Raw genomic sequence first — 12,047 nt, 5'->3', positions numbered from 1 at the left:
CTCTCCACTCAGGCTCCTCCATATGCCAGCAGAGAAGCCCACAGTGGATGACTGGCTCACGCAGCGCCCTGTCCTGGGCCTCCCTCTAATCTGGTAGCCTGCTGCAGTCACCCAGCAAACAGGCACAGTATGGGAGAAGCCTGGAAATATATACTTCCCAGAAATGTTGAGGCAGTGGAGCTAAGAACCCTCTTTCAAATCTGTGCAGTGACTTTGTAGGCTTAGGAGCAAACATCATGTGTAACTGGACTGGATCATGAAATGGTCACACACAGTATAATTAAAGGATAGAAACTTGGGACAAAACTGGAAACGTTTTTGAAAAATTTCTTCCACTACTTTTTAATATTTGAGGAAAAAAATCCTGAAAAGGTAGGGCAGGGGAGACTTCCTTCCCAATTTTCCTTTTCTTTCCTAAAGCCTCACACTTCAGGCCTCTGCCTCTGTCTTTGTTCGAACCATCTGAAGTCAATTAACAGTGTGGAATCCCACTGGGAGTCCTCACTGGCCTATGTGAGTGAGTGAGTGCCGCAGGGCAGGGCCATAGCGCCTCCACTCTCAGGGACTGGGAGGGTGTGGCCAGCCCAGCACCAATTGGGAGGCTGGTGGTCTTTGAACCTTAAAGAGAATGTGGGTCTCCAACTCCACATGGGTCTCTGGAACCCTGATGCCACCTCAAAATATAAGGGTCGACAAAGACCTAACAGGGACTGGCGGTGCACAGATGATCTTGTTTGGGAACACAGAATGGGATTTTAGATCTTGTCCAGGCAGTTGATTTCCCTCAATTGTCTGGGGCAGTGGTTCTCAAAATGGGGTCCCCGGGCCAGCTGCCTCAGCACTGCCTGGGGGTGGGCTGGACAATCTGCCTCGTGGCGGGCCTTCCGGTGACCCTGATGCACTGACTGTGACTGCTTCAGGAGGGCTTTCTCTGCCCAGATTCTAGTTCTCACTGGGGGCGGATGAGGCCAGGAACCCTGGGCCCCAGGGGTCCCCCATTCATTTTGATTTCTTGTGGGGAAAACCATGCTCTCCACTTCATGGATCCCTGACGTTCCACAGCTTCCAAAGCTGCCCACTCTGAAAACGCAACCTTCCCTTCATCTGTGCTCTGACAGTGCAGTCTATCTGGAGAAGTACCAAAGAAAGGAAGCAATAGGTCACAGCTTCTCCTGTACTGGAAAGGCAGTGGCGAACGATAAATATGCCACCCAGGGAACCTGGAACTATCCACAAAACAAATAACAGATGGGCTCCGTAATCAGACCCTTGGCTCGCTGCACACGTAGTCTGGAGATGCCAGGGACAGTCGTGTTCAGACCCACCCATGTCCTCTGGATGAGCGGTGACATGAGCATCTGTGCACAGACTACAGGAGCCAGCCCTGACGTGACGGAGGGGCAGAGGTCCACCCGTGACCCGGCCAGGCCCGGCCCAGCTCTGGACTATGCCACCTACCCAGATCAGCATCGGTGCCCTTCTTCATGTCTTTCTGCAGCCTCCTGGTCTGCTCCTCCAGCCTGCAAGGCAGGGGCACAGGCTTAGGCACCTGGCATCGTCAGCTTGCTTCAGCCCCCTTCCTTCCCATCTACCTGAGTGAAGCCCAGCCTGATGCCCTGGAAGGCCTGCCAGGAGAGGGGGCCCCTGCTCCATGGGGAGTTTTCCCACGGACTGAAGGGCTGCTACCGGCTCTGCATGAGGCCAAGCACCCAAAGGCTATGAGTTAACGACTGTCACATAGCCATCAGCTGGGGGAGAATTTCTGGCAGGCTGTGAACTGAGCTGCCCTCTGCTCCCGCGGCACTTACGGGACAGATGAGCGGCCCACTGATGGAGGTGCCGGAAGGGGCAGTGTGGGAACTGAGACCTGGTGGAAGGCTCCTGCCCTTCCCCACCTCGCCCCCCCCCCCACTCCCCCCAGCCTCCATCCTTCTGGGCTTTGACACTCACTGCTGGAGTTTTCCATACTCCCTTTCAAAATCTCTCTCCACCTGTAACCAAAGAGATAACTCAATCATCGGAGAAATGACAACACGCTGGAAAAAATCTGCCAGCCTACTGAAACTCCCTCTCCACCCTCCCCCCAGCTGCAGAAAACAACACGGTCCAGTTCATACAAGCTCCAGCAGATCGTTAACGACACAGTATCCCTGTGTTCCCAAATTAATTAAGTGTTTGATTTAGGGCACAAGACTCCCCTCCCAGATGGGCCAGCCAGGCAAGTAGCAGCGGATTGTGGCTCTGTTCCTCTACCACAGGGAGCCAGGCGCTGGGCTGCGTTCCCTCTCTCCTCACCCCTCCCATCGCGAGGCAGGTGAGGTGCTCGGAATGTGAATGTGACTGAGACTCCCAGTGGGGGAAGCAGGCGGGTCCCCTCCTACTCCTGGCCCTGGTTTCCTCACAGGGCTTACCAACTGTGAGGTTCAGGGTGGACCAAGAAACGTCCTGTCTGCACGCTCTGTGTGCTGGAATGTACCGAGCACAAATACTATTGCTACTGACCGGCAAGGCTCTGTTAAAATTCTTGATAAGTGACCAGATTTCCCCGATGCCAGCAAGACTGACATCAGATGGGTGTAAGTCCTGATCCCAATTCTGCCACCTGCATGTCAGGTGAAGTCAAGAAAGTCACTTGCACATCCAGTGCCTGAATTTCTCCATCCGTCAAACGGGGCCCTGGCAATGGCCTCTCAGGAGAGTGGCCTGTGAGGGATATGACACCTGAGAGCCGAGAGGAGGGGACCGAGGCCTGTCCTGGTTCCCTTCTGCAGAGGCAGCAAGAGCTCCCTGGCCGGCGTGCTGAGCCTCTGGGCTGAGGCGCTCAATTAAGAGTAGCTAACATTCACAGGGTGCTCGCCGCATGCTTCTGTGAACGGCTTCTCCCCCACAACTGCAGAGGCAGGTGTACTTGTGGCCCTCACTGCACCAAGGAGCTCCCTGGGACAGAGGGGACATATACTGCACCAGCTCACACGACTAGTGAGTGGCAGGGCTAGGATCTGGACATAGGCAGCCTGGCTCCAAGGCCCGTGCTCTTAACAAGCATTCTACCAAAAAGGGGAAAAGGTATTTGCTGATGAATTAAAGCCACGACCCAAGAAAGGTGCCTTCTTGGCTGCTCCCTGAGATGCCTTCCAGTGAGAGCCCTAAACCCTGGTCCTCACTCTCACAGCAGGCTGAAGGTCACGGAGCCCAAAGCTGTGGAAAGTGTCAAGGCCCCATTGTTCTTTGCCAGCGCACCCTTCCGTCACAGTGCCCCATGAAGAAGCATTCTGAAAGCCCACGGACCCCACACTCATGTGCATTTAGGTAAACTCAACACAGTCACAGAGCAGCAAAACATTATTCAGGCCGATTATTTCATGTTACAAACACAGAGGACGAAGCCCAGAGACGGGGAGTGATTTATATAAGGACTCAGGGCTAGTCAGAGGCAAACCAAGGCTAGAATTCAGACTCCTAGTTTAGCACCGGCCCCCTTTTTAAAATGACATTCAATAACCTCACAAACATTTATTGAGCACCTATTAAGTGCAACACAATCTGCCAGGTGAGAGAGATGCTCTGGTGAATAAACAGATGTGGGTCCTGGCAGGGGAGATAAAACAAATACACCTCTAACCTGAACCATGGACAGCCCCGTGGAGGACGGGGGCTAGAGAATGGCATGGAGAACCTACTTAGCTAAGGTCCCGGGGCACAACCACATGTCGCCCTTGCATGGACACACCTCACGTTCCTCAACTGAAATGTAAAATTTAGAAGCAGGAACACAGGGTCTTTCCTTTTACTTTCTGACCCTAGCACCTGGGGTCTGACACAAAGTCGTGAAGTAAAATTCACCATCGGTTTCCCCCACCCTACAGTCTTTGCCCTCTTTTCAACAGACCCCCTGTTTTTCCATCCAGGAGCCCAATGTTTTCATCATCACCTTCCTATGATCCATCAAAAGCTGCTCTTAAGAGGAAGCTCAAACTTCGCTCCCACTAAAGCGTATGCTCCTGAAAAAAGCTTAAAGTGCTACCTGTCCCAGGGGATGTGTAGCTGGGAATCAAAGTCTCAGCCAAAGGCCAGAAGAGCGTCTGGCGGGATGCAGGCGGGAGATTTGTTCTGGGGTAGCGAGGCCTTGCCCGGGCCCAGCAAGCCCGCGCTGGGACGGTCCAGCCCTTTCTCCACCAACACCGTCAAGGAAGGTGGTGGACAGGAACGAGCAGAGACAGATGACAGATGGACTCTGATACCAGCTGTGCAGTATTAAAAACACTACCTAACATTTTGAGTCTCACGTACTTTTCTAGAGGAATGGGATAACTCCATTCGGCCTTCCCCTGGGAAGATTTTCAGTGGCTGCCAAGGAAACGGGGTAGCAGTGTCCGTCTTGTTGGCTTGCTTAGAGGATCACCGAACCGTCTGTGTAGAGCACAGAGCTCGGTGCCTGGCCTGTGGATAGGGTTTCCTTGTTCTTCTCCCATGCACTGGGGTGCTGGGGGTGCCCAGAGAAGTCTGGGGGTGCAGACTGGTCTGTGGCCCTTTGGCAAAGCACGGGGTCAGTTGATAGCTGGGATGAACGCTGATTTGGGCTAAGCCAGGATCCTGTGCCCGGGGGTTACACCTGGGCCTCCCTTAACTGGACATATCACCCCTCTTATTTTGTAGGATGTGACGGCTAAGCAGAGTCTTTACGTATTAAAAGTATTCTTTTCCAAAAAGACAAAGTCAAGGATGTTCTGGTCAGACTCCAGCTTTTCTAAAGATGAAGAACATGCAGTGGGTGCTCCCAGAGGGAGGCGGGCGCAGAGAGCTCCGGCCTTGGCTCCTGGCGCTCTCTTTTGCAATCCCCAAGTGTGCCGGTGCGTGTGTGGGATGTCAGAGAGCACCTGGTCCCCCTGGCTGGGAATGCTTGGACTTGCACGGAGAGCGAGCGACTGCGGGTTTCCAACTGGGCTGGAACATTCTGGTTGGGGAGCCGCTTGAGGTCTTACCCTGGCAGCTGAGAAGTATGTCAGGGTGGAGTTCGATCCTTCTGCTGCTGCTCATGGCCACGTGAGAGCCTGAGATGTTCATGAACGTGTCCCCCTTCTGCCTCTGGCAGCCAGGTGTGGGTTGCTCTCAAGATCGCTCTCCTCCCTTGGGGAAAGATCCGAGGCAACACCACCAGGATTCTGGCCCCTCGGATAATGGATAAGGGAATAAGGAGACACACTGGAGTCCTAGTGCAAGGTATCTCCATTCCGAGGGAAACAGCCAAACACGGAAGATCTGAACATCTCTGAACGCTTGATGCTTTTGCCAAAAAGGCGATTAGCCCCCAGTCAACAATGCAAGTGCAAACACATGTGCACGGCTGTCAGCGGGTCAGGGCGGGCCGGGCCGGGCGGCGAGGTTAGCGAAGGGAGAATGAGCACCAGACGGCCCGATGCTCTGGGCATTTGCAAAGGCTCAAGGTGGAGGGGTGAGACTGTGCTGCTCAGCGCTCTACCCCCGTGCCTAGGGTCAGGCTGGCATGGACCAGGAGTCAGTATTCATTAAATGAATGAGTGGGCTGAGGTCTCACCCAAACGGACGCTCGGGGTGAAGTGAAGAAGGAGACCGGCAGGCAGGGCTCCGGCTCTAGCCCCGGAGCTAAGCCGTGTCGGATCAGAGCTGAGGCAGAGGGCACACTGGGTGATCTCGGAAGCCCCCTCTTGGAGGGGTGCTAGGAGCGGAAAGCAGCCTCCCTTTGGTGGATCATGTGTTACCACATGATCAAATGAGGCTGAGAGGCTCTCCACTTTGCAAGTGGATACTGTCCTCAAGTGGGGGCTCCGTGTGGCAGGATGCTCCCCTGCCCTGACGCTGTGGCATGCCTGCCTAGCTCGGAGTCTAAGAGTGTGCTTTCCTTCGTGTGCGAGACCCAGGGTGACCCCTGCTTCCAAGAGCTCTTCCCTCCTTGAAGGTTACAGACGGGGAAGCGGCTGCTTTTTGCCATGCCAAGATGCTCCGGCTACCTTATGGGACTGGTGGGGCAGGAGGGGTGTAAGCAGAGGGTGCGGAGGGTTCGGACTGGGAGGTGGGCGAGCTTTTGTCCCTCCGCCTCCATCCAGTGGCCAGCCCCTGCAGAGAACATGCCATTCCCTCGCCAGAGCCTTGACAACAATGGAATTCGTGTTAATAACCTGGGTGCAGAAGAACAGTGAGAGCAAACACACAATGCTTTCTTTGTGTCTGACAGTTGGGTACCTTGAGCCAAAAACCTCCTGAAACTCCCTGAAGATAACGTGAGCGTTTCTTCCCATGACGGGGGCGCCATGACTTCCAGGCAGCAGGCAGCCACATCTGCGCCTCTGACGGTGCCTGGGCAAGAACGGTAGCGCGTCACCACTGTCTGGGGGCAGCTGCCGGAGGCGCTGAGATGGCTGCCCGGGCTCGGCCTATGATGGGGGCCCGGAGGGGCTTGTGCGGCAGAGAACGAGATTGAAGAGGCAGGCTCTCGCTCCCTATACTTCGGTGCCTCTGGGGAGTTGAGGGAGCAAGTAACTCTCTTCCAAAGCCTAAGTCGGCTTTGATTCCTTGTGACAGATCAAAGGCCCAGCCTACCATTTCCTTGTAGTAGGGGATCCGGCTGCTTGGAACAGGCTGAGTCCTCGGTGGTTTCTAAAGAGTCAAATCAACTATCTTCCCACAAGGTAGTTAATATTTATTGAGGGCTCATCATGTGCTAGACACTGTGTTAAGTGGTTCATACACATGACCTCATGTACACAAGACTCATACTATATCAGTGGCATAGGTACTAAGATCCTCACTTACGAAGGAGGAAACCAACGCTCAGAGACAGTAAAGGGCCTTGCTCAAGGTCACATACAGCATGTGGCGGAGCCGGTGGGAATCCAGGCAGGAAACCTACCACATCTGGCTTCTTAACCACTACTTGGTGCCCAGTCTGACTGGGGGAGCAGATTCCAGAAGTCAGAGGACTGCAGTTCCATCCCAAACAAGACTGACATGAGGAGGGGAAGAGGGAAGCCACGGGCCCATCTGTGGGCTTGTCTGTAGGGCCATCCATAGGTGCTGGGATTGTCCATTTGTCCCTCCTCTGGGGAGTCCTTGCCACTCCTCAGATTAAAAGACCCAGAGATCTTTCCGTCAACAAACTGGCAAAGAAGCTAGAAACTGAATTCTAACCTATACTTTTCTGTAGAGAACAACGGCTATCTCTATAGAGGTAAGGGTGTTGGGAGGGTTTTCTGTTTGCCTGTTTGTTTTTTGGTAGTGAGCTCTGGGAATAAAAGACCCTTCTCAAAACCACTTCCCTTTCAGATCTGCCCTGGATTAAACTCTGGAGACACAAAGCCACACCTTCCCACTTCCTGTAGCCGGCTAGAGCCCAACATTTGCACGCCCAGATTCTTTGCGCTTCAGCTGAGAGCCTCCACAGATGGTCAGCCTCTGCATGGGAGGTAAACTCTCAGTCTGTCCTCGGCCTGCCTTCACTTGAAAGAGAAACGCAGCCCATTTCCTTTTAAGTGGCCTGCCTTTGGATTTTCCAAAGACTGAGCCATTGGTCAGATGTGTGCTGAACTTCCCTTCCTGCCAAAATGAAGCAGGAACTTTCCTGTAGTCCTGAGTTCTGAGCCAAGGAGGGCCGAGGTTATTAAGACAAGGAGAACCGTCAGGGGCTCCAGCAGGCTGACAGTTGCTGGAACTGTCACAATGAGAGATACTGTACAGTTATGGGTTCCCACGGTGAAACCAACAGCCTGATTAGATTTGGGGGTGAGGGAGTTCAAGAGGCCATTCTTTACTAGAATTCCCAAACCTCGGCAGACCTTCACAGCCTGAGTGAGGCAGCATAGAGCAGTGGAATGTGCATTGAACAGAGACTCCGACTTGGGTTCCAATTTCGGCTCTGTCGGTATTAGGGTTTTAAAAAAAAAAAAAATTTTTTTTTTTTTTTTTTGTCTTAGGAGCACTCATGAGTGGGGGAGGGGAAGAGGGAGAGAGCAGCTCAAGCAGCTCTGCTTGAGAGCTGGATGCTTAACTGATTGAGCCACCCAGCTGCCCTAGTGTTCGGTTTTTTACAACCTTAGCAAGTCATGGTGGCTTCGTGGGCCTTGGTTTTCTCGTAAGGAAAATCAGGTTGGACTAGATGATCTGTAAGGGCTTCCAGCTCTAAACTTTCTAAAAATCTGTGATTCCTCTCCCATTCTGGAGATTAATAGAGATAAAAATTGTGGGTTCTCAAGGAGGTAGGATTCAATCATGCCCTCCTGACTCTGGGTCCTGGCTAAGAATTCCTTTGGCAGTGGAGAGAAAGGGACCTGGAGCCTCCTGGAGAAGCTTCCTGGTCTTCACACAGCCTGAGGTGGCTGGAGATAAAGGCCTGGGACATGTCCTTGGCAGGGGCCTAGGTTTCAGGAGCCCACTCAGGAAAGTGCAGAGTGCCACGCCAGACTACAGAGATGGGCTGTCACCCACCTGTCACCCACCTCCACCTGCCCCAGGATGGGGACGAGCCAGCCTGATTTGCAGAAGGAAGATGTCCCAGGCCAGGAGGCTTCCGCAAGCCCCAGTCTAAGTGAGGTTCCAGAGCGACACGGCTGGGAATGAGGCAGCCCGGGTTCTGCCCTCCCCAGCCCCACGATGTGCTGAATCAAACCTCTGGTTCTCTGCAAAGACCATGTGAGACAGATGGAGTCTCAGAATGAAAGAATCGGGTTACTCACTGTTTTAGGGACAATCTGTTTCTTGGGCTGCCCAATCTTGAAAGGAATCCTAGGAGAGAAAGAGACAAAGAGGGATTTTAGGAGAAACGGGGAAGGATGTAGCTGAAAAGAACTGATGAAGTCAAGGCCACTTTTCCCTGGAGGGTAACGAGAGCCAGTGGCCTGCTCCTGGCACTCGAACCACACGCCCTGTGGACCTAGGGCCGTCGGCAGCCAGGCTGGGCTCTGGAGGGTGATCTTCCCATGGACAGTGTCGGATGGAAGTCCTGGGCACCACCTTCTGCCCCAGAGCATTTTTCCTACTAGTAGCCGGGTGTTGAAACACGTTGCAAAGGGGAGGGCAGGGAAGGGGAGATACCACACGACAGACAGTCATTGTAAATCTGTGTCCTGAGGAGCTGCAAAGTCAGAATTACAGGCTCGCTGGGGCAGCTATCATCCTTGAAAACAAGCGTTTAAAAACACCATGAGAACCACTTATCATCTGTATTAGGTGCTTCGCTACTTCTCTATAGAGGACTTCTTACGTGGCTGGAGACAAAGGACACACTACAGGGCATTAAGGCCCAGCCAGGCTGGGTTATTTCTGGTGAGAACTGACGTGAAACGTGGCTAACTCAAAGAGGGACCTGAATCTAGCCCAGGTCTGTCCTCTGCACCTCAGGTTCTCCACTTGGAAATGGAAGGCAGTTTGGCATAACAGAAGGAGGGTCAAGAATCTAGCCTCTAAATCTAGGCCCCCCTCCACTGCTCCCCACTGCCTCCCACTCTAAGGAGCGGGCTGCCCCCTCGCAGGTAACGACTGCCCTGGGATTCATTGCCCACTCTGTGAAAGGACAGGGTTAGACTGGATAATTCAGAAGCTTCCTTGAGGCATGAAAAATTCTGATTCTACAATTCTGAGAAGCGTGGTCCCGCTAGGAGCAAACACAGTGCATGCCAACTGCTGGAGAAAAAGAGGCTCCCCAGAGCCCCCAAGGTAGCAGTGAGTGAAGCACCCCTGGGATCAGCTCAGGGCACAGGGAGTCAGCAGGAGAGTCCCCAGGGCACGACTCCACTCCCACTCTTCTCTCAGTGCTCAGGACGCTGCAGTCCCTCCCTTTCAAACCTCCCGCTTCCAGCTTCCACCGCTGCACCCGCCCCTTCCCTCTGCATCCCCTTCTGCCCAAGCCTGCTTTCTCTTGGCCCAAACTGACCAACACTGTTGCTAAACCCAATGGTATAATTAACCACCGATAATAACCCCAGACAACGATCCGGTCGAGAGGATGGGCCAGCCTGAGTCACAGTGGTTTAAATTTAATTTCTGGAGGACATCCTGTTTATTGTTAACCCAGCCCGGTAATTTGGGAGCGTTAACCCTTTGGGGGCTGGCTGATTCACGTGGCTTCTGTAAACAAATAATCAGTGGCTATATAATTACCAGGGGAAAGGTAAGCTCTGGAACTGAAAAGAAGAGAAAGGGAGAAATTGCTCTTTCCCCTCCTCAAATCTAAAGAACAGAGGTTAAGGGAGCTGAGCTCCATAGTCCCCTCCTCGTGTCCCCAGTTACTTTTCCCCAAATCAGGGATTGGAGTTGACTGACACAATGGTTTTGGACAGTGAACAACTGCCCTCAAGGACTATTTTGGTGACAGTGCAAATGAGGTCCTAGTGGCATTGAGAGAAGATTGAGCCTGCACGAAGCATGTTGTGGGATAATAAGCTTTGGACCAGGAATCAGAAAACCGATCTCTGCCTTTGACTAGTTTTGTGATGCGAACAAATCACGGTCTCTCTGGAGCTTTTTCTTTCTCTTTCTTTCTTTCTTTCTTTTTTAAATTCTTTTAATGCTTATATTTGAGAGAGAGAGAGAGAGAGAGGGAGGGAGAGAGAGAGACGAACGTGAGCAGGGAGGGGCAGAGAGAGAGAGGGAGACACAGAATCCCGAGCGGGCTCCAGGCTCTGAGCTGTCAGCACAGAGCCCAACGTGGGGCTTGAACTCATGAACTGTGAGATCGTGACCTGAGCCAAAGTCAGCACTTAACTGACTGAGCCGCCCAGGCACCCCTGGAGCTATTTCTTAAACTCTAAAACAGAGATGGAAACTTGAATTCTAAACTGAATCTCTGTTCCAGGAACATGGGGGCAGGGTGAAATTCTACAGAATTCTCAGAGTGGTCTTCACAATGATCCTAACTTGGAGTCTAGTACTACAGACTAGCTATAAAGAAATGAAGAACTTAGATGCCATTATTTGTGGTGCCACAGCCTCTCTAAATCTTAATTTGGAATCACAGTATTTTTAGAATTGCAAGTTACCATAGAAATTGTTCCAGTTCAACCCTCTCATTTTGTAGATGAGAAAACCAATCTGGAAAGGTCCAGTGACTAGCCCAGGGTCATTCTGCTGGTTCACGACTGAACCAGGAGTAAACAATCCACTTTTCTCTCTGCTATTCTTTGCCATTAATTTGTTATGTTTATTTGAAGGAACTAAGGAAAATCATCTGATCAAAATACCTAACCTTAAAATACTGTGGAATTTCAAAGGGGCTCACTATTCTTGAAAAGACTGGAAATGCAAGGAATGAGGAGGGCAGCATTATCGGGGGGAAGGAGGCTTGTGCTGACCCGGCTCTGTCTGAACAAATGATAGGTTCCAGGTATCATGTTGGCTGAGTGCAAAACATCACTGATAATGTCTTTGAGACAACAGGTAAAGAACCTGGACTGTCCAGGGCAACTGGGACACATGGCCATTACACCCACATGGAATACCTTCCCTTCTCCCAGCTTGATCAAAGCTGTCCTCAAGTCCAAAACCTTGCTTACCTTCTTCTAAATGTCTAAGACTTCATTTGGCATTAAAAAATAGCCTACCTCTTATATTAATTGAAGTTTACCCATTTAAAAAGTAAAACATACTCATCAGAGAAAACTTGGGAAATACAGCAAAGTCAGAGACAGAGAGAGAGAGAAAGAGAGAGGGAGAAAGGGAAGGAAAAGAAGGAAAAAACCAAAACAGTGCACGGTCTCATATCTAAAGATAACCAAGGCTAATGTTTTGGTGTTAATTATATTTTAAAAGTTTGCAGAAAGAAAAAAATCTGAAGCAAATATGCCAAATGTTAATAGTGGTTAATTCTGGGTGGTAAGAGTGTGACTACTGTTTTCTTCTTTGCACTTTCCATATTTTTCAAATAAACTAAAAAAAAATCCCTTGTTTTTTTCCTTGACTACAAAAATAACACCTGATCAGTGTCAAACACTTGGAAAACATGGAAACACACACACACACACACACACACACACACACACAGAAACAGTAACACCCTGAATCTGTGTGTAAATACATGGACA

The 12,047-nt window shown here is 51.5% G+C and overlaps 1 protein-coding gene across 1 annotated transcript in view; it reads right to left on the bottom strand.

Moving 5' to 3' along the window:
* BIN3 (bridging integrator 3) overlaps positions 1-12,047 on the bottom strand; it is a 42,722-nt gene that overhangs the window by 10,892 nt on the left and 19,783 nt on the right. Inside the window, exons 2-4 of the mRNA XM_043561809.1 lie at positions 8,706-8,754; positions 1,951-1,991; positions 1,459-1,520 (exon numbers count right to left, since the gene is read on the bottom strand). Of these exons, the coding sequence (XP_043417744.1) occupies positions 1,459-1,520; positions 1,951-1,991; positions 8,706-8,754 (152 nt within the window). The remainder of the gene's footprint in view (positions 1-1,458; positions 1,521-1,950; positions 1,992-8,705; positions 8,755-12,047) is intronic.

Source organism: Prionailurus bengalensis, chromosome B1, assembly GCF_016509475.1.
Source record: "Prionailurus bengalensis isolate Pbe53 chromosome B1, Fcat_Pben_1.1_paternal_pri, whole genome shotgun sequence".
Classification (NCBI taxonomy): Eukaryota; Metazoa; Chordata; class Mammalia; order Carnivora; family Felidae; genus Prionailurus; species Prionailurus bengalensis.
The sequence above is the reverse complement of the archived record's forward strand: the minus strand, read 5'-3'. Positions and strand labels throughout refer to the sequence as shown.